General features: G+C 45.0%; 1 protein-coding gene across 2 annotated transcripts in view; it reads right to left on the reverse strand.

The window, feature by feature from the left end:
- Positions 1 to 27,268, reverse strand: part of LOC138497211 (uncharacterized) — an 835,962-nt gene that overhangs the window by 640,717 nt on the left and 167,977 nt on the right. For both annotated transcript variants that reach the window (XM_069620534.1, XM_069620535.1), the window contains exons 6-7: positions 5,582 to 5,718; positions 5,237 to 5,350 (exon numbers count right to left, since the gene is read on the reverse strand). In XM_069620534.1, coding sequence (XP_069476635.1) covers positions 5,237 to 5,350; positions 5,582 to 5,718 — 251 coding nt within the window. The remainder of the gene's footprint in view (positions 1 to 5,236; positions 5,351 to 5,581; positions 5,719 to 27,268) is intronic.

The following is a 27,268-nucleotide window of genomic DNA, read 5'->3' on the forward strand; positions in this document are numbered from 1 at the left end:
CGCGAATTTGCTTCTGGAACATTGTTTTTATGTTTGGGTTGTAATCTTTCCTCCATTCCATTTCCATCTTTTTGTTTTCTTTTTTCATGGAGCTTAGTAGTGGGGTAAACCATTTTGCCATTGCTCTCTTTTTTGATGGTGTGAATGGTTTTTCTGGGGCCAACTTGTCAATTGTATCTGCAACCCATTTGTGTAGTATCTCAGCTTTCCCGTCTAGGTCAGCTAGGTCTAGTTCTGTTGTTGAGGGCTTGGTTAACTCCAGTTGTTCGAATAGGTTGCCTTCTTTCCAGTTTCTTTTTGTGGTGGTTGGGAGGTTGGATGTAGGCTTGAGTAGGCAGAGTGATTACGAATGGGATGATGAGATGGTCGCTCCACAGTATTTGTATCGGCGGTGCCGTGGTGATTAGTTTTTCCTCTGCGAATATTGCATCCAGGGTGTGTCCTGCCGAATGAGTTGCCCCTTTTACTAGTTGTCGTAGTTTCATGGTGGCGAGTTGTTCAGTGAGTTTTGTGAGTTGGCATGACTGTCTTCGAACCAGATGTTGAAGTCCCCCAGTATGATTAGGTGTTCGTGGTTGATGGCTATGTTGGTTATGGCTTCTATGAAGTGGTCGACGAAGGATGCATCATAAGTTGGGGGTCTGTACACCAGGATGAATGTGACGTTGGTTTTTGGGTTAGCTGTAAGGTGTATGATCATGGACTCGCAGTTGGGGATGTTGAGTGGTTCGTCTGTTCTTGATTTCAGCTGTTCTTTAAATGTTTGTTTTTCCTGTTTATTTGAGGGCATTTAAAGTTTGCTGGAAGGCAGCTTTGGAGTGTGATTTTGTAGTTGTCGTCCAGCCAAGTTTCTGTGATGAAGAGGATGTCGATGCCGTCGAGTAGATCGAAGATCTCTGTGGAGTGTTTTGACATGGATCTTGCATTTATTAGATTGCAGTGGAGTTTAGAGGTGTAACTTGGTTTGCCTTGCTTTGTTAGGGTCGTTTTCTGATCTTGTTCAGGACCAGTTTTCAGGTTGTCGGCGTTCGAGTAGTTCTTCTAGGTTTAGTCTAGGGCTTTTGTTTTCATCTGGTTCATCTTCCAGGGGACATGGTTGTGGGTTGGGGGTTCTTCTTGCTTTGGTGATGTATGGTGTTATTGCTTCAGTTGTGTGCTTGTTATATCTGGTGGGATTTGTCCTTCATGATGTTGGTAGGTTGTTCAGTGTAGTTGGTTTTGGCGTCACGTTGGTTCGATAGGTGAGTAGGTCTCAGCGAGGTATGGAGGTAGGTAAAGGGATTTGTCTCTTCTTTCAGCGTTGGTCCGATTTTTGAACCTGTCTATGGGGGTGTGTTCTGTTGTTGCGGTTCTTAGTTGAAGTTTCGGGGTGTTTGTTCTTTCTTCTCTTCTTTACCTCTGGGTGAGTCGTTTGCGCGGCATTGTACGAGTCAGTTGTTTTTAGTCTAGTTGTTGTCTTGGTCGGGGTGTAAGGGTGGAGTTGGGGGTTGTATAGTTATATAGTTATATAGTTGGGTTCTAGCAGTGGCTCTCTTTAGTCTCCGTCTCCCTTAGCGACAGTGCAGTTTGGGCACGATGGCCCTGCTAGGTTTGAGACACCTGTATAGTGGGAGAGAGGCCTATCAGTGTAATTTGGAGAACAGACAATGCAATTTGGGCACGGCGGCCCTGCTAAGTTTGAGACACCTGTATAGTGGTAATTCCCTTCACCTTAGAGACCCCCAGCAACATTGCTGGATTGTGAGGACTTCTTTTTTTTACCTGGAAAGAGTGAGCCTTTTTTGCCCCCACTCTCGTATTTTGCTGTGCATTTTACTCTTGTGTTCTTGGATTATGGAGTTTTAGATCACTCCATAAGCATCATCTTTTCATGTGTGTTACACAGCACCCTGAGTGCAGTGACATAGGGATGTCTTTTTAGACTTCCAAAAGGTTTAAATACCTTCTCTGGGATAAACTACTGTTTTCCAGACAATGTAAGGTTAAATTGACTTTAGTCTTTAAATTCCTAGACCAAGCACACACTATCTTCCTATAGAGTGCTGGAGGGGTTACCTAGTATCCCTTGTGTCTAGATACTCATGTAGCAGTCAAATGCTACCCTTTCCTAACGAAATGGTTGGCGACAGTGGTTTTCCAACGAACTGCAATGATTTTTTCCCCGACCACGAACACCGGTAGCTAAAAATCGCAGGAGCCATGTTTATATAGATGGCACCTTAAGCCCCTTGGTTTAAACAGATCCCAGTCTTTTTTTGCCTTTTTTTGTAAAGCTCCTTCTAGAGTTTGTCTCTGCGGAAGTGAAGCCTGCCTCTGGCGCCCGAGTGTCTGGGGAGGGCAGGAAGTCTGGGGTGGGCAGGAAGTGAGGGAGGTGACCGAAACTCCCTGTGCTTATTCTGCCAGGAGACCCAAATGCACTCTGGCGTGATTGGCTGACTGTCAAGAACAGCCACCCTGTTGGGTGAGTGGCAGCTAGGCTGGAATGAATGGGAGAAAATTGGTGAAGACGTGCTGCAGGTCCAAATTGCCAAGTTCATCTCGACCGAGAAGCCCCTTCAAGGGCGACTTCCTCCTTTGAGTTGGTTGGACCAATCAACTCGTAAGCCACCTGGGCACCATTCTTGGAGCGGATTACGTTTAACAAGGGGGTGGGGGGGAGGGGTAGACACCAGCTTGTGTGCTTGATGACAGCTACTCAAACTGAAAATCTTCCATTTGCCAGCTTGTTTGACCAGTCATCCCCCAGACGTCCTCTCTCTTGTCCCCTCAACTGAGGCTCAGGAACAGTGAGGGAACTGCGAGGAACCAACGTCTTCAGCTGAAGCTTTTCTTCATATTAAGGTACTGTGCCAACCCGCTTGAGAGAACTTAACTCTTGCAGTGAAAGTTCGTGAAACTTTCCCAACTTACAGGCCTAATCAGCTTGTGACCCAACATATGATTCTTTTTCGTACAAACTACCTCTAAGAACTTTGGCAAAGACTTTACCGTTTATTATAAGAACTGCTCTTTCCTATCCAAGACACATTGATTTTGGCCTAGGCCTATTGAACTGAATAGAGTCCCTCTAGTGAATTAAAACTATTTGCACGGGCCAAGAAAGTATTTGTGATCTATTTTATTAACTTGTGCCTTTGTACTCCTATTTAAAGTGACTGAAATGCCATTTTGCTCCTATTTCAGGGGAGCCCAATTCACTCAGAAAACTATTGGTTTGGTACCGAAGTTTGTGTATGATATTAAGTTGCCTCCATCTAGTGAATGCCTTCTAAATGACTAATAAAGTGTTTTACCAAGAAACCTTGAGTTTAAGTGTCTACTTGAACCACTGTGATTGTAAGACTTCTGTGTAACCTCTTTTACTGCTCACATTCCCTCTCGAGATGAGCCTGCCGCTCAGCTCGCTACCAAAAACCGTGGTACAGACTTATACCAAAGGTTGGTTTTGCTTACACCTGTAGTCCTAATTGTATGTGGTGGTCCAGAGGCTACTACATGCAATTCTGCCTAACAACGGTGCAGGAGTTGCAGCAGCCGGCCTCTTAAAGTTCTTCGGCTCCTTCTTTTGTCCAGTGGTCAACTTCCTTCCAAGCCAAGAGACTATCGTTTTATTCAGTTATCTCCCATTCATTCCAGCCTAGCTGCCACTCAGCCAGCAGGGTGGCTGTCCTTCCCAGACAGTCAGCCAGCCAATCACCAGAGTGCATTTGGGTCTCCTAGGAGACAAAGAACAGGGAGTGTCGGGCACCTCCCACACTTCCTGCCTACCCTAGACACTCTGGAGCCAGAGGCGGGTTTCACTCCTGAAACCCGCCAAAGGCGAATGAACAAAGATCAAATCTGGTTTGGCGCACAGAGGAAAAACTCGAAAAGGACCTTTCCACAAAGAAATGGCGAAAAAAAGACGACCGGAACCCGTTTTAACAAATGAGGCTCAGGCGCCATCTTGAACCGGAGCAGCGAACAGTTCGCGGTCAGGGTTAATCATGGTAGTTCTTATAAAACCACTGCCACCAGTCATTCTGAGAGGAAAGGGTAACATTTGAAAGTTACATGAGTAACTAGAAATAGGCGATACTAAGTAACCCCCTCCAGCACTTTATTGTAAGATAGGGCGTGCTGTGCTAAGTGAAGTCAATTTCACTACGCTCGCTGTTCTGGGAAACCGTAGTTGATCCCAGAGAAGGTATTTAAACCTTGGGAAATTTAAAAGACTGCCCTGTGGCACTGCACTGAAGGGGCTGTGTAACAATTGTAAAATATGCCGCCTATGGAGTTTGTTAGACTGCATAACCAAAAAGAAACAGTGTATAACATCACAAAATACGAGAGAGTGGGAAAAAGGCTCACTCTTTCCAGGTAAAAAGAAATCAAGTCCTCAAAATCCAGCAAAGTTGTTGTGGGTGTCTAAGGGAATTAGCACATTTTTGAGAATTCTCCCTAACAAGGGATAGATATACACTGCCAGCTCTTTAAAGTCCAATGTTTAGAAAATGTACATAGCTTAACAAGACCAATAAATGCGTGGGCAACATGAAATTACTTTCTTAAATATAGTCCATAAGACAAATTGCCACTTTCTACTAAAATAAAACAATACAACCATTCGAAGTTAATTTACTTAGAATGGTAAATTTCAATTATGTTCACGAGTAAGTATACTTATTTTATTCACATCCAGGCCCTACAGTTCCTATTCGATAGTCCACGTTCATCCGTAGGGTGCTCCTACAATCTGGTTACTGAGAATACACTGGATAATTAACCCTACACATAAAATTAATGGTTGGAGTCGGGGGGCGGGGGAATAAAGGTGATTAGAACAAAACATTTGCTAAGGCTGCATTTTGTATTTTAAAAGTTGCATTTAAATGCACCTCCAATTCAGACCCCTCCCTGTGGACTAAATTCAGATTGTGGCAGAAAGTGGGACTAAGGACCTTAATGACAGGTAATTCACTTTTTCCAACAAAATCTATACAATGAAGAGTGTTAAAGATGCTATTAGCAACTTTAAAACCTTTGAGGCAAGTCCTTCAAACTGTTTTCAAATTCCATTATGAATGATTTTCTATACCACAGCAAATCTAAAATCCATAGTTCTATTTAAAATATACTGACACACTTACTTCATTTTACTAGACACACCACATAATCACATTAAAATTGGCCTATGCTTTTTTTACAAAGCTTTATATACAAATAATAACTTTGGGGACTGCAATTCCCTACTTACCCGAAATGTTTTTAATCCTCGATAACGCTCTATCTCCAATGCCAATCTTCTCAGAAATTGGAATATATCTTCGTCGGGGTGCCGAGTTTTAGCCGTGAAAGGAAAATGCTTGCTCTGTTTAAATAACATTAAACAAGATGGGTTATATTTTCAGGGGAACAAACAATATAACATCACTTTTCTTTTTTAAGTTTTAACCTTTTTCCTCAGAAACCAACATTTTCAATGTTATAATGTAGGTTTTGAAATTTCATTTGGCAACTGTGTGGTACAACATGTTTTAAGGTTTTTAGAACCAGAGAATTTTTAAGGTAACTTTTAAACTATTTGGTTCATCATACTCACAAGATATGCCTTTCTATGTTTCAAGCCGTTGAGATGCACAATCAGAGGGATCAACTTTGATCTACTTTTACACATTTTGCATTCATAGTCTGGCTCTGCCATTCGTGGATTTTTGAATTCAACCACATACTCCAAACCTGTAGAAAAAAAGCATGATGCAAAGACCCTTATTAGAAGAAGCCCATTTAACCTACTGAACTCATAATCTGCAGGTTGAAAACTGTATAAAAGCAAAAATGTATCGCTTCTCAGTTCTAAGCATCCTTTCATGAAAGGTTATCCATAATAATGAAGCATTCCATTTGTGCTCTAGATGCCACATATCCAGAAGCCCCTGGCACAAAAGGTTGCACACATAATAATTGCGGCTTTCTGTGCATTGGGCTTCCTGGGACACAGCATCCAGAGTGTGCACATTGAGAAGAAGCAGGTATCCGGAAGCTGCATTAGATAAGTGGGGGAGGAGGCGGGAGCAAGGTGGACGTAGTGGAGGATGCGACATAGCGGCAGGGGTTTTGGGACAGGAAAGTGGGGTTTAGAGCGGGGGCCCTGACAGCGCTCGGGTGAGGGCTGGTTACCAAGGGCCACACCTGAGAAATGAAGCCTATTGTGCTTGAATCTGCAGGTGCAGCCTTTTGTACACAGCCTACAGACAGATCCAAACATTCATATTTTTGAACCAACCATTCAAAACATTTCAATGCCTCATCGTCGATTCTTGTTTCTGTACTAGGCTGAGCAACGTATGAAGTTATTTGTCGTTGTTCAAGCCAACTGATCTTTATTAAAATAGGTATCAAGGGTAGGGTTTATATCAATGCATAGACTACACGTTCTAGGGTAAAAAACTAGAAACAATAGGGATTAATCCAAGGTAATCACTGGATACGCAAGGTCAACAAAGTAGGATTTCCAACACGTTCCAGGTATTTTAGGTGATTGAGCAGTACCACATCACTGCATCTAGTGCACGTCACAGGCTTCGTGTCGGGATAACTAAAGCATTACGCTGTCAAGCCTCCTCTCCTATATTAGCCCCAAGATCGATTTCATCCAAACTATGGATTTGCAGACTTTTCTCTTTCCAAACGTTCCTAGCTGGTTAACCATCACAAGGGTTGTGGATATGCGTTGCAAGGCATTGTAATAACGGATCTCTGGGGAGTTTAGCCAAACCAATGTAGAAAGTGATCAAGGCTAAGTCTCAGGAGATGCAAGTGAGGTCAGGGGTACACAGTAATCTACACAATGATTACACTTAGTAAGTACAAAAATGCTCCATTTATTATAGACCCCAAAACACTAGAAGAATCAAGCAGGTTATCAAACAAATATAAAACATACAGTCACTGTTGGTTAATGAAACGCATACACTTTATCATACACCTGAAATGAAAGGCAAGTAGTTGGGCAATTGTATAACCAGTCCACAGGAATAGAAGCCCTAACTTTACGAGTCCAACCCCAAGTTTAATTGAGCCTTGTGCCCAAAAAGTTTAAAGTACCTTTAGAAAATAGGAAAAAGTTAGGAAATGTTCTTGTGGAGATTGTTCCATAAGTCTTTCAAAAGGCATTTATAGCACATTATCATCCAATGCAGTGCAATGAGGAATCTTTTGCATCACCCTAGACTTGCACCAAAGGGCTTTTAGGTTACTTTTAAAAGCGTCTATAGACGAGCCCGTGGCAGCAATTACATTTTTACCAATATTTTTAGTTAGCTCATTCGCGTTTACCGCGTTCGGGTACTAACTGGCTAGTTGTTAGGCAAGGTTTGTATGCAGTACCCTCTGGGAACACTACAAACAACTGACTACAGGTATAGGAAACCCAACCTTTGGTATAAGCTTGTACTAAACAGTTTTGGTAGCGTGTTGAGCAGTCAGGCATATCTCAAGAGGGGTCATGTGAGGTGTAGTGGAGTTAAAGGTTTACAGTTACAAGTATTCAAATAAACTTACACTCAAGGTTTCTTGAATAAATTATTTATTTATCAGTCAGAATAAGCCTTCTTCACAAGGTAGCAATATAATAGTAACACTCAAATACGCTTAATCAAGTATACACTCTTAATATCTCTAAATCAGTAGATAAACTTTTGGGATAGCCCACAGACCCTACCTACACCCTCGGGTGACTTCAATTGCTAGGGTGCTGGGGACATATATCACTGTTGCATTTAGGATCATACAGTACTAAAAAGGACACAGTTATTTAGAACATACAATAGACCACAAATATTAAGCAGGGAAATACCTGTGGAACCCCCACCCCTCCACCCCGTCCTCCCCACAACAAAAGCCATTCAGTACAATAGGCTAGGCCAAAGTCAATAAGCAAAAGTCTTATTTAGGATGAAACACTTCTGGTAGTTAAATGAAAGTCTTTGCACATTGTTTTAGAAGTCTTTGGAGAAAAGAATCAAATGTAGGGCCACAAGCTGATTAGATGTGAGCAGCATAAAATGCAAGCAACTCTACAGCTAGAGGTAAGTTCTTAGACTTTTTACAGTACCTTGAAAAATGAAGAAGAGATGCAGCAGAGGACTCCTGTTCCTGTGCAGCTCTGCAGGTCTCCCTGTTCCTGGGCCTCAGTCAGGGGGACACGAGGGAAAACGTCTGGGGATCCTGCACCGCACTGGGGAGGTCATAATTCGCAACCAGCAAACTTCACTTTCAGTTGCTGCTCAGTGTTTCAGCTCCTCACGTCTACCACAAATAGCAACACAGCAGTTCCTGGCTGTCGAGATTGACTTTCCTTGCTTCTGGGGTATTGCACTGTTGAGGGGGTTCAGGCTCGGTCAGTCCTGCTTACTGGGAGTCTGGAGGATCTTCCTGGAGCTCTCGGCCAGCTTAAAAGCAAGGCACACAATCTGGTGTTCCTCTCCCTGGCTATACGGTTTCCAGCAGCAACTCTGGAAATTCAACCAGCTCCAAGATGGATGTTCAGGTGGCTTACTTTGGAGTTGATTGGTCCCACCAACTCAAGGGGAGAAGTCGTCCTTTGCAGGGCCTCTGTTACAAATTTGGAGTTTCAGCAAAGCAGCAGGGCTTCACAGGGCAAAGCAATGGTCCAGGAGTTGCAGGCGTCCTCTTCAAGTTCTTCTTCGGTTCCTTCGTCCAGTGTTCGACTGCTTTCCAAGCCAAAAGCCTAGTCTTATTCAGTTCTCTCCCATTCATTCCAGCCCAGCTGTCAGTCAGCCCAGCAGGGTGGCTGTCCTTGCCGGACAGTAATCACCACAGAGTGCATTTGGATTTCCTAGGAGACTAAGCACAGGGAGTTTCGGGCACCTCCATCACTTCCTGCCTACCCCAGACACCATGGACCTAGAGGCGGGCTTCACTCGTCAATCCTGCCAAAGGCAAAACGAACAATGGGACCAAACCTGGTTTGGCACAGAGTAAATCTCAAGAAGGACCTTTCCACAAAGAAATGGCAAAAAAAGATGACCAGGGCCATTTTGACAAAAATGGCACCCTTGGGGGCTTTACTGCAGCTGTGAACGCATCCCACACTATAGGCACACCATGGTAATTAAAACAAAACCACTGCCACCAGCCATTCAGTGAGGCAAGGGTAACAAAATATTTTACATGAGAAGCTAGAAAAAGGGGATACTAGGTAACCCCTCCAGCACCCTATTTTAAGATAGCGTGTGCTGGGTCTAGAAAGTTACAAGTGTAAGTAAAGTCAACTTCCCTTTACTGCCAATGGAAACCAAGAGAAGGTATGCAAACCTTTGGGAAATCTGAGAAACTTCCCTCTGTCACTGCACTGAGGGTGCTGTCTGACAAAATGTAAAAGATAATGCCTATGGAGTTTCAGCCTCCATAATCAAAAGAAACAGTGTTCAAATCACATTAAAATACATGAGAGAGTAGGGAAAAAGGGTCTCACTCTTTCTAGGTTAAAAAAATCAAGTCCTCAAAATTCAGCAAAGTTGCTGGGGGTCTAAGGTGGAGGGAATTCGCACATTTCTGAGAGTTCTCCCCAACACTAGTGTGGGAAAGAGTGGAGACTGAACATATAAACCACAGGGCCCAGGTAGCTTAAGGGCACAGGGAAGAGGCCCCCGCCCTCCACGTATGGCATGCCTGTATGTGAGCAGATCTCCCATTGGGTCCTCCTTACGCAAGACCTTTGCTCTGGCACCACCGCCATTTCATGGAGGCCCTTGAAACTTGGTACATCGTAAGCTCTGTGTTCACGGCACTCTTGCACCGAATTTCGTACTCTAGGCATTCCCAGGTCTGGAGTAAAATGAGGGCACCCGAACCAGAGTATACGCGGTTACAGTGTCGCCCAGCCGTGGTGGCGAACTTTGCAGGTGTGCTGCTTTTGTGCCCCTCTTGCCCCTGAAGCCTGCTGCAGTGAAACTGGCTTGATCCAGCCATCACGAGCGGAGAAATTGCCACTGTTCCGTTTGGGAATCAACGCTGTAACTTAGTCGCTGAAAGCTGCAGACCCGCCATATTGCCACACTTGAACCTGCAACTGAAGTGGACTCGAATGCTGAAGTTTGGTCCGGAATGCGCAATCGCAACCCTAACCGGTGGCCTCTAGCACCTCCATCCATTTTTATGGATGAGTGGCCCCTGAGGGCCCTCTCCTTTTCACTGCCAGCGCGAACTATTCCCAACTCTTGGAATCGACTCTGCCCTCAAGTGGAGGCCCTTCTCGAATAGTGGCGAACTATACGGCATCACATCCCCGATCTTCGAGCTGCTACAGCCCCTACAAAAGAGACTGTTTTGCCCATTTGAACTACCGTGTGCGCCAGCTTCGCAAGTACATTTGAGCATTAGGCTCCCCTCATCTTAGGGATTGGACTGACTTTCAGTTAGGACTGTGCGATGCCGAAGGGCCCAAGGACTATTTGCACTGCATGCTTCCTTCCCCATTTAGGTTGTGGACCCATTTGGCACATTCATCCTTTAGACCCCATTGTTCTTGTATATATATGTATAGCTAGGATTGTATATATATACACACACACACACACACACACACACACACACACGCGACTGGTAATGATTTGTAAGTGTCCATTACTCTGTGTGCTCATTGAGGTCTTTCAGTCACCCTCTTGAGACCTAGTCTTGACTGCCGCCAAGCTACCTTGATTGATTTGGCTTGTCCAGAAGGTTACCCTTTCCAAGAAACTAAGCTGGCCTACTGAACCTCTGCCCACCAGGTCAGAAATCCATCTTAACAGTGGCTTCACAACAGGATATGCCAGGAGCCAAAGTGGTACAGACATCCATTAGTTTAAACACGTAGTTTAAACTAATTTGTTCCATGTGTTAATATCACCGCAAAAATATTGCGAAAAAAATACCATATTTTTGCGGCAATATTGACCCATGGCCCCTGCGGGGGACACCAGCGCAACCCGTGCATTTTTTTTTTTAAATGTGCAGGGGTCACCCCCGCTCCCACAAATTATCCACCGCAAAAAATATTGCCTATGGCAAGACAAACTTCCACATGTACGGCGAGATTTCTGGTGGGGATACTTTTTAGGGATACCCACTAAATGCCCCGCAGACAAACTACAACCCGGCACAGTATATAGGAGGTAGAGCAAAACCCCCTCCAAATCCCACCTCACCCTAGCCTAGCACATTACAATTTGCAACACTGGCTGGGACGCATACCACAGGTAGACAAAGTGGAGGCGGTACAATTGATCACCACCAACCAACTTAAAAAAAAAAAAAGAACTCATCCCTCTGCTAACACCTAAACTCACACAAAACACAACCATACCTATAGTGCACAACAAATCACACACACTTCACCAGCTCTCAAGTGGGCTACCTCAGTAGAATATTGACTGTTTAGTGTTCATCGCAACTTTGGTGGTTGCCAGCTCATGCCACAAGTCTCCTTCCTGACAAGTTTCAGCTTCCCAGCATCGAGGGATCCTGCTCTGGAAGGTCTTTATCAACCGCGACTGAAAGACACCTGCTGTCGCCCATGTGCGGTAGCAGTCGCTGGAACTCGCCTTCCTCCCATCTGGTGAAGTATCTAAAGGAGGTCTGCATCAGTGCCTTCGGGATTTCTTCCCACCACAGGGTTACACTCTGCTCCTGGAACCGACAAGAATCCTTGCACCTGCAGCTCATAGGCATTTTCTACTGGATCCGACAATGGGACAACCTACCCTCCAACGAAGCCCAATCGGCATACCTAGTCACCTGGAAAATCAGAGTCGAGGGTAATTGCCACATTCACACCCCCCCCCCCCAGTCTCCTTCAAATAAAAGTTGTTTATTCCATTTCATCGCTTTATGTAGATACAAAAGCTGGTATCTGAAAGATAGAAATAATACTTTACATACCTGTAACTAGTTGGATATCTTCTGGAACATTTTCACCAACACAAGATCTCTTCCTACACTTAGTGCTCTCTCCTAAAAAGCAGCGTGTTGACTTTTGGGCACAAGGCCCCATACATCATAGGGATTGGACTTCTTAAGTTAGGGCATAATTCCTGTGAACTGGATTCTTTCTACTGCATAATTACTTCCCTTCTTTAAGATATTTAGGGTATTGTATGCATTCCCACAACCCTTAAGATGACTGTATATATGTTTGTTAATTGAGCATTGTATAATATTACAACCTGCTAGATTCATTTTTCTAGTGTGTGTTTTTGAACGTATAAGAGTATTACTAATGTGTCTAAATTGAATTTTGTGCTTCACTGTGTGGACTCATTGTGGACCGCTGAACCCACTCACTGTCCCTGAGACTATGCCTTGACCACTCCACTAGGGTGGTTTCCTAAAATCCATTCACCAGGCCAGATTCTAGAAATCCACCTTAGCAGGGAGTTGCAGATATTTACTCTATGCCTAAAGTAGTATACGTGATATGTTTTAGGACAATGAGAGGTTATAGTTCGGCTCAATGGTCCAGTAGGGCAAAATTACATTTAAGGTGGCTGATACTCCTGGTCCTTAGGCTCCTGCTTAGACTATACTTACATAACTCCTTTTATTGCATGGCGTGAATGGAAAAAACTCAAAGCTCTAACTGGAGCTGTGTGCAGGAGCATAGAGTAGGACTATATGATGACGAGGTAATGCAGACTTTACTGCAAAAACACACCCTTAACAGCTTTCCCATTTTAAGGGATTCTGTGTTGTAGTGTGATAATGGCAGAGGGGCATGAATGAAGTGTTTGTGAACAAGAACACCTACAGACAAAAAGTAAACAAGTCACTTTAAAGTTAACCCTTTCAGACTCCTGCATACAGGAGCACCTTGATATACTGTGAAGGGCATGCTTAGCCAAGATGTTAGGAAGATGTGTAAAAACAATGGTATATAACTGTTAGCAAGAATTCTCATTTATGCTTTAATTCCCTTCAACCTTAGAGAGCCCCCAGCTCTTTCGCTGGATTTAGGCCCTTTTAATTTTTACCCTGGAGTGAGCAAGGCCTTTTTCTCACTCCATCATGTGTTTCCACCGGATTCGGATTGTGTGTTTACATTGTGTTCGGAGTCTGACAAACTACCTAGGCACCTGCTTTTTGTATAGTGACACAGCACCTTCAATGCAATGAGCCAGGGAAATCCTTTAGATTTCTCATAAGGTTTAAATATCTTTTCTTGTGTAAACTACAGTTTCCAAGAATAGTAAAAACAAAGTGGACTTTACTTACCTTTTCTCTTTGTAGGTCCAGCACACAATCTTATGTGGAGTGCTGGGGTGGCCTAGTAGCCCCTTATCCTACATTCTCATTTTTATGTTACCCTCCTAATTAAATGGCAGGTGGCAGTGGTTGAGACCCACAGCAACTTTGCTGGATTTCTAGGATTTTAATTTTCACCTGGAAAGAGTGAAAGCCTTTTTTCCACTCATGTATTTTAAAGTGCGTTTTACCTTTGTGTTCTTTGGATGTGGAGTTTTAGACAACTCCATAGGCATCTTTTTCTTGTGTCACACAACACCCTCAGTGCAGTGGCAAGTCTTTCAGACTTCCCAAGGTTTAAATACCTTCTATGGGATGGACTACTGTCTCCCAGTGAATGTAAAGTTAAATTGACTTTGCTAGTCTCTTTAAATTCATAGACCCAGCACACACTATCTTCCTATAGAGTGCTGGATGGGTTGCCTAACATCCCTGGGTCTAAACACTCATGTAGCAGTGAAATGCTACCATTTCCTCTTGAAATGGCTGGTGTCAGTGGTTTTAGAAGAAACTACTATGTTTTTTCCCAACCGTGAACACCTGTAGCTAAAAATCGGGTCAGCAATCGTTTTTCAATATGGGGCCCAAGAACCCTCTGTAAAAACAGACTCTGGTCATTTTTTTTTGCCGTTTCTTTTTGGAAAGGTCCTTCTACTGTTTGTCTGTGCTCGTCAAACCAGGTTTGGTACCATTGTTCATTGGCCTTTGGCAGGCTTCAGTGCTGAAGCCCTGCTCTTGGTGCCTGAGTGTCTGGGGTGGACAGGATGTGAGGAAGGTACCCGAAACTCCAGTCTCCTAGGACACCTGAATGCACTCTGGCGTGATTGGCTGGCTGACTGTCCGACAAGGACAGCCACCCTGCTGGGTTAGTGACAGCTAGGCTGGAATAAATAGGAGCCAACTGTTTAAAAGCAGGTCTCTGGGACTTGGAAGGCAGAGTCGACCACTGGAAAGAAAGAACCGAAGACGAGCTAAAGTAAGACGACTGCTGCAACTCCTGGACTGTTGGTTTGCCCAAGGACGACTTCCCTTGAGCTGGTGGGAACAACCAACTCGCAAGCCACCTGGATAGTTTTCATACTGGTTGAATTTTCATCAGAGTGCTGTTGAAAACCAGATAGCCAGTGAGAAGGATACCAGTTTGTGGACTTTAAGGCACTCGCACCTTAAACCAACATTTTGCCAAGCTTGTGGCCTCTTCCCTGTGCGGTGTAGGAACCTCCCGACCACCCTCTTGTCCCCACGACTGAGGGTCAGGAACAGCGAGATCTGCAGGAACAAATGCCTCAGCTACAGCTTTTCTTCATCCATAAGGTATTGTGCAAATGCGGTAGAGAAATTCCCTTTGCCGCGGTGAAAGTTTGTGAAACTTTCCGAACTTTGGAGTCTTGTTCGCTCCAAAACCAACCTACTACTCTTTCATGCAAACTACTTCCAAGAACATTGGCAAAGACTTAACCGTTTACTACCAGAACTATGCTATCCTATCCAAGACACTGAACCATTGACTTTGGCCTAGCCTATTGAATTGCCTCTTGTAGACAACTGAAACTATTTGCCCTGCCTATGCAAGTAACTGTTTTGATTCTTCTAATCTGTGTCTTTCTACCCCTTTTTTAAAGTTACTGAAGTGCCATTTTGCTCCCACTTCAGGGAGCCTAATTTGTTCAGAAACGTATTGGTTAAGTACTGTAGTGTATGAGAGCGTGATATTGAGCTGCTTATTACTAGTGGAATGTTTTCTAACTAATAGTTTAAATAAATGTATATTCCTTTACCAAGAAAGCTTAAGTGTTTGTTTGAACTACTGTGATTGCAAGTCCTTTGTGTAACATCTACTGCTCACATCCCTCTTGAGCTAAGTCTGACTGCTCAGCCACTGCTATCACATAACTGTGTAGTACAAAGGTTGGTTTTGCTTACACCTGTAGTCCTAGTTGTGTGTAGTGTTGCCAAAGGGCACTGCATGTAATTCTGCAGAGCACTACCATTGTGCTTTTCTATCGCAGGCTGAACCCTCAGATGCAGTACAGCACCCATGGTTGACCATTGTCAAAATAGCCTGCTCTTCTTTTTTTGCCATTTTCTGTTTGCAAGTCTTTTCTTGGGTTTTACTCTGCGCGCCAAGCCGGGTTTGAGCCCTTTATTCGTTTTGCCTTTAGTGGGCTTCAGTACTGAAACCTGCCTCTGGCTCCAGTGTGTCTGGAAGGGCAGGAAGTGAGGAGGTTCCCAAAACTCCCATGTCCTTTGTCTTTCGGAACGCCTGAATGAACCCATTCCGGTCTGGCTGTCCTTGCAGGACAGCCACCCTGCTGTTTGAATGACAGCTAGGCTGTGCATGAATGGGAGAAACCTGCTTGAAAAAGGTGAGGATTTTGAGACTGAAGACCGAGTCGAGCACTGGGAAGAACAACCCGAAGAAACCGTGAACAAAGCTTGCTGCATCCTCCTGGACCTTTGAATTGCCTGGCGAAGCCCTGCTGCTGTGCTGAAACTCCTTTTTCTGATCGGCAAGAGAAATTCGGAAGAGAAGACTTTTTCCCTTGGGTTAGTGGGACCAATTAACCCCGAGACGAACTCCACTGGTCCATCTTCCCAGACTGGCTGTACTTCTTCACTGCTGCAGGAACAGTGTGCTAGGGGTTGAGAAATCCGTTGTCTAGTGCAACGTCTTAAGTCCAAGGACCCTCCACAAGCAGCTCGACCAGAGCTAGAGTCCCCTCACCAGAGTGCAGGACCCAATGTCATGGTCATGAAGTCAGGGGCACAGACATGCAAGATTCGCATGCACAGGTGACCTGGGTGGACACTGTCCTGGCGCCTTTGGCGCCAAGCTCATGAACAAAAGTAAACAAAAACATCTATTTAACACCAAAAGACTTATGGACATAGCACTTTAGATGCATTAACCTTGAACATACCATCCATTAAGCAAGATGCATTAACCTTGAACATTCCATCCATTAGGCAGCCCCAAGTGTATTCTTTGGTGTAGCTGCTAATGGATTGCCTTTGCACATGCTCACTCTCCAGGAGTGGCAGGGTGCGGCTGGTAAGCCAGTCCTAATGGGCGTGCCCACGATCTCAGCTATATATGCTGCCCTGATCCTCAAGACAGACTCTGTTATTCTGCACTTGCAAGCAGCGTAACGCTCACCGTCGCCTGAGGTCAGACTTCCATTTGAAGATCCTGCTTCCTGCCAGCATACTTAACAGGGGGAAGCTATACTTACCTGTGCATCTCTTCGGCAAACCAAAGATTCATATTTATACTTTCCGGAACACTGAAATCTTCATCTTGGCACCGCAGCACGACACGCTCCATCGTCGACAGCAGCGCCTGCAAGGAAAAATAGAAGACAAGGTTAGACATCGAAAAAACAGTCAGTTTAAGGTTGCGTTTCGCCATACTTTGCGCTTTCCCTTAAACCATCACTTACCTGCTGTTGAGCATTGCGGTTGCATCCATCTTCCATCAGGCCGCGTCTCGCAGCTGCATTGAGGCCGTGTTTCCTTCCATCCAAGGGAAGAAAACAGGAGACATTATCGCGGGCATAAATAGGAGTAACAGACATTAAAGAGAACGAACAGCACCACAAGAGCTCAAGAAAGACTTACCAATCATAAGTACAAGCATAGTCACTGCTGGACTGGACTAATCCTCATCAGGGATCAGTGAAGGAACTAGACCCAATTCGATGCGCCCCTGCCAGAAATAGCAGGACGGAGAGCTTATCTTCCATAATTCACAGGTGAGATTTATGGGCTAGCGTATGCTCACAGAAGCCGTACTTTGGGTTGAAGGGTTCGAGGTGTACAAAAAAATGTTTAAAAAAAAAAAAAATCACAGATTGGGGCACTTACACACGCTTATCTCAACGCAGGAGCAGTATCACCGCTCACAGCTTTTCTACTGGGGGAGAGGCCTGAAGGGGGTGATTCAAGTCCAGGGAGGGCTGCAACCGTGCCGCAACGCCTCCTCAGAGACCAGGTGAGCGTAACACCCAAGGAGTGAAGGAAGCCCAACCGGTATCCAAGATCCGCGACAGTACTGTTTGCTAAGTACTGAAACTGCAAAGTGCTGCTGAACCAAAAAGAGCATGTAGCTGCAGACACCCTCCCAATTACCGCTGCAGGAGCCCTCCGGACGTCCTCTTGTCCACACGACGGAGGTTCAGGAACAAGGGTTTGCACCACTGTAGCAAGACATCGGTCCAGCTGGACCACTCTTCTTCAAACCAGAGGTACTGTTTAGACTGGGGGTACTTAACTGTCCTGAGCTGTGCTTTTCTCCGTTGGGAATTGCAGTGGCTTACTTTTCTGAGTTTCTCAACTCTCTTTGCACAGGCTTAACAGCTTGTGATCCACCAAGTGATGTTTCTACAAACTAACTTTGTGCAAGACTGTTTCTGATCCAATCAGTGCCTCAGCTCCAGACTGTTCCAATTGACTTTGGATGTCCTGGCTCCCTGAAGATTCTAATCCATTGACTGATGTGGTTCGTCTCTCATAGGTCGAAGCTTGTTTTAAACGGATTGCTGGGAAATGCTTGTCTAGATTTCATTGGAAGATTGAGTTATCCCCACATTTACCGAGAACCTGTTTAACAATCCTTCCTTAAGCCTTTACTTTCTGCAATCTCAGAATCTGCAAGGTATAACTAGTGATATATAAATGCCATTAATGTCCTTGTGAATGCAGTCACCTCAGGGTGTAGGATGTGTGTAAGATGCATCTCCAAAGTGTATCCACTAACTTGTTTGATTCTGAGAAGTATTTTAAAGTATATTTACATTGTTACACACATAGCCTTTTTAATGAATGCTCATTTAAAAACTGAAGTTAATTCAATATTTATAACTGAAACCTTGAGTGCAAGTGTTTTGGCTACTTGTATTTACGGATTTCATTTGTACAGCTCTACAGCTCACATTTACCCCTCTTGCGAAAGCCCTGGCTGCTCAGTCACACTACCAACTTGTGTAGCACACCTATACCAAAAGGTGGGTTACCTAATACCAAGCAGATAAGTGTTGTGTAGTCTCACACAGCGTGACTGCATCAATTCTTACCAAACAAAGTTTCTCATTTATATAAAAATCATGTAAAGCCTTATGGATGGGTTCTTAAGACTACCTTATCCCAAAGGAAAACTGTGTGGTTCAGACAACACAGTTAATTGACGCACTAGGTTGTATAACAGTTAGGTAGATTTTCATGTTTATGTAAAATATTCTCCACATGAGTCTCCCAACCATCATTATTTGCTGGATATGTGGATTGTCGGTCAGTTCTCCTGAGCGAGTCGGAAGATGTTTCCACACTCACTCATTTAGACCCTTTGGAATATGTTTTTTTCATATATACATTTTTCTTGGAGACATGCTTTCCTCCAAGGTTTATGGCATTTGTCAGACTTTTGCATCACACAACACTCTGTACAGAGTTGCTGGGACACCCTTCGGCTTGGCTTCCCTTTATTTTCTGTTCTTTCCCGTAAACCCCTTGATCTAGGGCCCTAAAAGACGAGGTAGCAATAGTTATAAATAATCAAACAGACTCAGGAAGTTGGGAAAACGTAATACTGTTTTAATGCAATTATCTAAAAACAGGGAGATACGGACATTCGCTTGATTTCTCTCAATGCATATTATTTTTTTAAAAAACAACTTTTATAGTCAAAACTCAGTGACGTCCCTACGCGGCAACCTACAAAAAACAACTTGGGGATGCGATAGGCTTACAGGGAACATCGAAGTATACGTTCCATACTAACGGGTGTAGTGATTGGTCTCTAGCATCAGGTGGAAAACTAAGCCCTCCTCTAGCGCAAGTCATCTTCATCGTCACTAAATATACGTTTCACTGGATAAATAAACTATAAAGGGCATTTGTTACGTGACCCCTCTACAATTAGTTGGCACGCTTGTACCACTCTGGAATATTCCACACGCCAGCAGCACGCAGGCTGGTACCCCCCAGGTGCCTCCCCATCCAATTAGGCCAACATCTATCATCACTCTTGCAGTCCGCCAGTCAATTAAGGCTTTGAACTTGGCCTTGCATAAGCTCTGTGCATAAGAATAGAAAGGGAGTATGGCATGGTCGGTCTTCTGGTTTCGGTGTAGCTCGAACCATTGTCTATTTTGATCTGACCATGTGACTGGAGAACACGTTTCCGAGCTCGTTGCTGCATTTAATACTATTAAATGATTAACTCGACGCCTTCTTTGTTTTTCCATTCCACCTCAAACAGAAGTTTTTCTCAAGTTCATGCAACTACTGGATGGACAACCAGGTTCAAGGTGGCCTCGACTCTAGAGCTGGGCCATCCAAACCCTTCTTTAAATTCTCCTACGCCATTAGCTGTTTTCCAACTCCGCCACACTGAAAACCTTTCCATTCACAAGGTTCAAGCTCTGCTAAAGTGCATCGTGCATGTTAGGAAGAATTCTCAAAAATGTGCTAATTCCCTCTACCTTACAGACCCCCAGCAACTTTGCTGGATTTTGAGGACTTGAATTTTTTTTAACCTGGCGAGAGCGAGACCCTTTTTTCCCCCACTCATGTATTTTTATACACTTTCTTTTTGGTTATGGATTCTAAAACTCCACAGGCATCTCTTACAATTGTGACAAAGCACCTTCAGTGCAGTGACACAGGGACGTCTTTCAGGTGTCTCAAGGTGGAATACCTTCTTTGGGATAAACTACTGTTTCCCAGAGCAGTAGAGTGAAATGGACTACTTAGCATTGTACTTGCTAGACCCAGCACACACTATATGACAATAGAGTGCTGGAGGGGTTACTTGTATCCCGTGTCTCTAAATGCTCATGTAACATCTTAGGTTACCCTTTCATCTCAGAATGGCTGATGGCAGTGGTTTTGCAATTAACTACCATGATTTATCCCGACCGCAAACTGTTCGCAGCTCCGGTAACGTTAAATCACAGGAGCAATGTTTTTCAAAAAGCCTCCTTTGTTAAAATGGTCCCTGGTCTTTCTATGCCATTTCTTTGTGGAAAGGTCCTTCGAGTTTTTCTCTGCGCACCAAACCAAGTTTGGTCTTTGTTTATTCACCTTTGGAGGGCTTTAGGAGTGAAACCCGCCACTGGCTCCAGGGTGTCTGGGGTAGGCAGGAAGTGAGGTAGGTGCCTGAAACTCCCTGTGCTTAGTCTTCTAGGAGACCCAAATTCACTCTGACGACTGGCTGGCTGACTGTCCTTCAAGGACAGCCACCCTGTTGGTAAGTGGCAGCTAGGCTGGAATGAATGGGAGAGAACTGAATAAAAGGCGAGTCTCTTGGCTTGGAAGGCAGAGTCGACCACTGGATGAAAGAACCGAAGAAGAGCTTGAAGAGGACAGCTGCTGCAACTCCTGGACCGTTGCTTGCCCGGTGAAGCCCTGCTGCAGGTCCAAATCGCCAAGTTCGCATCGACAGAGCAGCCCTGCAAGGACGACTTCTCCCTTTGAGTTGTTGGGACCAATCAACTCCCAAGTAAGCCATCTGGATACCATATCTGGATACCTTTTATCCAGTTTCCTCCCATTCATACCGGCCTGCCACTCACGCAGCAGGGTGGCTGTCCTTACCGGACAGCCAGCCAATCACACCAAAGTGAATTTGGGTCTCCTAGGAGACCAAGCACAGTGAGTCTCGGGAACCTCCCTCACTTCCTGCCCAACCCAGACACTCGGGCACCAGAGGTGGTCTTCAGTCCAGAAGCCCACCAAAGGCGATGAAACAAAGGGACCAAACCTGGTTTGGCGCGACGAGCAAAACTCTAGAACAAGGTTGTCCAACATACGGCCCGCGGGCAACAATGCGGCCCTCCAAGCCATTTCATGTGGCCTGCGAGGCTGTACAGAAAACATTGAACTAACAGAAAAACCGGTTCCGACCAACATCGCAGAAATAAATAAATTGGGTCCACGGACCCGGCAAACATTGAACAAATAGATAAATCGTGCCGTGGCCTGTAACTGACTCTGGTGCCCCTGGCACCAGAGGCAGTTTAAGGCCACGGCCCGGTTTCAGGGGCACCGAGTACAGAGCTCTGGGTCCCCCTCCTGCCCCCCCCCAAGCCGGAGAGAAGAGTCGCAGTATGGATGGCCCTTTGTTCCATCCATACTGTGTCTCTCTCTAGCGGCCCGGGGAAAAAAGATGTTTAGAAATTGTGGGACAGATGCAAAGCAAGAGGCTCTGGTTTTCCATCCGTCCCTCAATTTCTGAAAATCGTTTTGGTTTGGGTATACATCTACATCTGTGTGCACGGATGTAGAAGTACACCCAACCCAAAATGAATTTTAGAAATGGAGGTACAGATGCAAAGCAAGTCTATCCCCCAATTTCTAAAAATCGTTTTGGGTTGGATGTATTTGTACATCTGTGCACCCCTCTTGGTGAGGGTGAATGCTATGCTATGGGCAGGGAACGTAGGTGTTGAGGGAGGTAACTCCCCTGAATTCTAAGGAAGGTAACAGCGTGGGAGTGTGGGGTGAGGTGGGATCACCTTCTTGGGGGGGTTTAAGCGGGGTGGGTGGGCAGTAGAATGTGATAATTCGGCCTTTTGACCACACAAATCGGCCGAAATAAATTGGTCTTTTTAATTTGTTCTTCAAAATGCAGAATTATCACATAGAACCCAGTATGGACCTTGCCATACTGTTGACCTTGTTCAGTGTAATAGCATTCAATGGGACAGTACTTGCATGGCCTAATGGTGCAGAGCTAATGGGCTTCTATATTTCCTATTGACAAGGCCCTAGCACTTCTCAGAGGATTTATTTTTATTGGTTATTTATAATGCGCATAATATACCCAGAGGGATCGAACCTGTGTTGCTCCATGTCGTCTTGCTTCCAAGGCGAGCACGTTGCCCCCGAGCTATCCTCCCGAGACTCAAGATCTGAAGTACATTTAATGATACAGAACCAGAACTATTGAGCAAGTCTAACATCATCATCATCATCAGAATAAATCAACACTGTTGTGGTTATACAAGAGCCAGTATATTTAAAGGGATGGAATTACTCAGAATGTAGCAGCACTATTCAATAACCCAAAGTGCTTAAGCATAGTTAATGTGAAAATACGACACTTCTCACCATTGGGACAGTACTGCCTTGGCCAGAGTTTCACACTGAAGAAGTGAGCAAGTGATCAGGGGTATGCAGCCCACACACACGCATGGGATTCCCATGCACCCACTTGAGAGATTTGCACCAAATTAGTGAGAATGTGCTCCAAGGTAGGAAGCACACACACGGTCTTTGCTCTGAGGTTTGACACTTACAGGAGGGGATGACATTTTGTTCTCCCATCCTAGTTGTGCTGCTCTGCCTTTTGAGGTCTACTACAACCTGGATGATTATAGAGGGGTGGAGTAGGGGCAGTATTGGCCTACTGGAATGCAACTGGAAGGCTTACACCTCCTCCTTACTTGACTTTAGTATATGCAGTACATGCTAGCCAATGTTTCCACTGTTCTGCACCCCCCCCCCCCCAAACCCCTTTGCACCAGGTTGGCGACAACAAATGCAGTCATATAACTGCTGGTGATGTCACTTCCTATATTTGGGCACCCCCGGGAAATTCATAAGTCGGTTCCCCTGTCCGATTTATCTATTTGTTCAGTGCTTGTCGGGCACACTGCACATACTCCGGCAGCATCAATCATGCTTTGTAGAGGATATGATATGGCATTTATAACGCACCTATACACAAGTGTTTCGAGGCGCGACGAGGCAAGGGAGGGGAGGGGAGACACAACGAGAAGACAGACAACGATCTTACTAGGCCAGGTGTCATTCAGATCGCGCAAGTACATAAGGGGGAAAGGGAAAAGTGCGTGGGGGAAGGGAGAGGGGAAAGTGCAGTACAAGGGATAGCAGAAAAAGATAAAAGCCAGAGGTGGCAAGTGCAGACATAAGTGCTGGTATGGGGACTAAAGGGATCCAGAAAACAGTCCCCAGGTGCAGGGGTTGCCAGGGAGGCAGCGCAGGTGTGCAGCTGGCGGTGCCTGGGCCCAAGATCAGGCAGGGTGGCCAGGTAACCAGTGCAGTTTCAGCCAGGAATTCAGCAGGGGAGAGGGGGAGAGAAAGCAGAAGCAAAGAGGAAGGTTTTGAGGTGCTTCCGGAACCAGAGATGGTTCTCCTCAAGTTTCAGAGAGGTAGGAAGGCTGTTCCACAGGGAGGCCCCTGCCGGAGAGAGAGAGATCTACCACCAACTCGTTGCTTGGAGAAGCGACTGACCCTGAGGGAGTTGGAGGCAGATGAGCGAAGGGCTCGGGAAGGAAGGTATTTTGGAAGAGAGAGTTGAAGGTATTGCAGCCCCAGGCCCCAGAAGGCCTTGTGGACAATGCAGAGCGTTTTGAACTTAATCCTTGCAGCCACTGGGAGCCAGTGCAGAGATTTCAGTCCTGGAGAGATACAATCCCTGGGCTTGAGGCTAAGGACAAGTCTCGCAGTCCTGTTCTGGATAAGTTGCAGAGGGTGGAAAGTAGAGGCAGGCAGATTAGAGGCTGTTACAATAGTTCAGCCTAGAGAGAACCAGGGCTCTGGAGACAGTGAGCTTCTGGGGGAAGGAGAGGAAAGGAACAATACCTCTGAGGAGGTGCAGCTGGTAATGTGACTTCTTAGAGACATCAGAGTTGTGAGGGGAGAAGGAGAGTGTGGAGTCGAAGATGACCTGAGGTTTTTAGCCTCAAAGGTGGGAGCAGGAGGAGGGCCAAGAGAGGCTGGCCAGAGAGCTACAGGGAAGGAGGGATCCGGTGTGCCGATGACGAGAATCTCAGTCTTGCTGGCATTAAGGCAGAGGAGAGAGGTTAGACCTCTGGGGGACACCAGAGGTAGAGTAGAAGACAGATGCGAGGAAGGACCCAAGTTGGACCTGGAAGGGTCGGTCAGAGAGGAAAGAGGTCAGCCATGTCAGAGCCTGACCAGTGATACCCAGGTTATCACGGAGACGGTTGAGCAGGATGCAATGGTTGACAGTATCAAAAGGCAGAAGAGAGATCAAGCAGGATGAGGACTCAAGGGGTGTTCGAATCAAGGTTGGAGAGCAGGTCTTCACGGATGTTCAGGAGAGCAGTTTCTGTGCTTGTGGCAGCTCTGAAGCCAGACTGATGGTCATGAAGACAACCAACAGATTCAGTATGGAGATTCAGCTGTGAGATGGCCAGTTTCTCCAGGGGCTTGCCCAGGAAGGGAGTGATAAGAGATTGGGCGATAATTAGCTGGGCAAGTGGGGTCAGCAGAGGGTTTTTTTAAGAAGGGGGTGCACAAGGGATTTCTTCAGGGGGGGAATGGGAAGACTCCAGTGGCAAAGGAGTGGTTGCAGAAATCAGCCAGGGAGTCGATGTGGTCCTTGATAGTTTTGGAAGAACAGGGGTAAACCTGTTTTGAAGAGACTTTCGTAGATGAGACTTGTCTAGAAACCGGTCTGTGGAGAAAAGGGGAAAGGAAGAGAAGGAGGGAGGGGGGGGGGGGGGCTGCAGAAGGGCCAGGAGGAGGAGCAGGGGGAGTGAGAGGATAGGATAGGAGGAGAGTGCAGACAGGATGTCCTGAGTTTGAGACAAAATGAGGATGAGGAGGCATAAACTTTGCTGTCCAAAAGCATACAAAACGAAGACAGGTTAACTCAGCAGAATTTTGACCTTCCTAGATATACCCCTCCATTTGCTCAGAACAACAGGGTTTCAATTACAGTGATTCACAGCAATCACCTCAGTAACGAGAACCAGTACCGCAAATTCTATACGCATTTTTGTTTTTAATTATACTAGTGCACTAACAGAACTCGCTTAAACAGAAGCCTGTGGGCAAAGCAGCCATTACAAGTGTACTTGGTGTAGATATCACGCTTGGTGAGGATATCACGCATGAATCGACTGAAGCAAAATGGGAAGCCACGAGATTATCAGGCGCCATGTAATGGATGTATATATGGAATTTATAGGAACCAATTATTTAAGATTGGCATCCTCCCGTGGTAAAGGTAGCAGATGATATAGTGATGAATAAACACATCTGTGATGTGTTACCATATATGTGATAAGTCTTTAGGAATGTCACTAAGTAACAGTAGCTGCTCAAAATAAGACTCTGGCCATATGCAGACACTCCAAGATGGTGGACGTGTGTCCTTTTCAAAACCTAAGCTCAGTGGAAGGGTTTGATTTACAAGTACAAAACGAGCCGCGTTTGGAGCGGAGACGAGATCAACCGCTGACCAAATGATACTGGGATTTTCTGTACCCTCCGACGAAACAAGATAAGCCACGTAGTCCATCAGGACAAGTGGATGCACTAGAGTCCCTCAGAGTTGATACATGGCACACGAGTGGCATGACGAAGCAGTCAACTCTCAGAATTATGTACTGACAAGTCAGAAAGAATTAAAGTTGGTTAACCCTGCCAACATTCATTAAACCTAAAGAATATACAATTTTGTACTGTCCTAGGGTGAACCGGGACGTGCAAGAAACCGTGCCTGAAAAGAATGAAAAGTCACCTAAATTGCTTCTTTTAGCTATCTGTCTACAAATGCAAATGGGGTAAGGAACTTTGCTGACTCCTAGTAGAGATGTTCGCTAATAGAGCACCATTTATTGAGCAATTATTGGGTTTTCTCATCCATCCCCATTTCTTGTTTTCTCACTCACAGGAGGGGTGAGCAGCCATTGAGAAAAAAAAAATGTTTGTCCATATTGGCAGCACTGTATGTAGTCTTGTGGCCCGAAAGTGGTTAATACCTACATCACTGAAGCAGGTAGGTCGAGGTAGACCTTTTCTTAAACAAAGGACCACTGCGATGGCCCCAAGGTCCCAACAAGCAGATAATAGAACTCTTGCCAAAATCGATATGACATTTTGAGTGCTTTACCATAGGTAATGTCAAGTGTGGGAAGTGATTTAATTATGGTTCACTAACCAATGAGAGTTGTTCCACACAACATTTTTGTCTTTTTACGTTGCCAAGCAAGGAAAAAGAATAAAGTAATCAGATTTCACCTGCAAGGCATTTGGCACACTAGTTAGGTTCATAAATGTAAAGGTGTGCCTTTTACATAAAAAAACAGTAGTGACTGATACAATAGTTCATTTGAATTTGTAAAGCGCGCTACAGCCCAAAGGCATCGAGGCGCGGTTGAATGAGATTGTCTTGGTTACAAAAATAAGAAGGCTTGGTTCAGGGTTACGTATAGGGTGAGCTTGACAATAGGAGTAACTTGGGGTAAACCGACAGAAGGAAAGCATCTCTACTAGTTAGAATTACATTTCAACGGGTAATGAATAAAGTCAAAAATACATGACAGATTTGATCTATCCCCTCACCGCGGATAAGCAGCCCATAAGCGCTGTCTAGGGCTAGCCACCTCACTAGGGAATAGAAAGAATTGTTGGAGGGCAAGTTATGCTATATTCCAGAGGGTAACTTTAAAGAGGAAAATAAATTGAACTATTTACCTGATGATTTGTTGTGTGATAAAGTATTGGGGTGTATTGTCAGGTAGGACACCCTTCTAGGCCCCAAAGTGTGTGTGTGTTAGGGAGAATTCCCAGAAATGTGCTGCTTCCTCTCTACCTTAGAGACCCACCAGCACTTTTGGTGGACTCTAGAACTTTTTAATTTTTAACCTAGAGACTTTTTCCCACTCATGTATTTTTCAGTGATTTAAACAGTTTTTTGGTGATGAAGTTGGACAACCTCCATAGGCATATTTGCATTGTGACACAGCACCTTCAGCGCAGTGGCACAGGGAAGTCTTAGATTTCCCAAACGTTTAAATACCTTCTCTTAGTGAAACTACCGTTTCCAAGAGCAGTGAAGTGAAATTGACTTTACTTACATTTTGTACCCAGCACACACTATCTTACAATAGGGTGCTGGAGGGGTTACTTAGTATCCCATTCTCTATCGCATGTGACATTTTTATGTTACCATCACTACAATTAATGCCTGGTGGCAGTGGTTTACTTT

The sequence above is a fragment of the Ambystoma mexicanum genome, chromosome 5q (genome assembly GCF_040938575.1).
Source record: "Ambystoma mexicanum isolate Mex_15411 chromosome 5q, UKY_AmexF1_1, whole genome shotgun sequence".
NCBI classification, from domain to species: Eukaryota; Metazoa; Chordata; class Amphibia; order Caudata; family Ambystomatidae; genus Ambystoma; species Ambystoma mexicanum.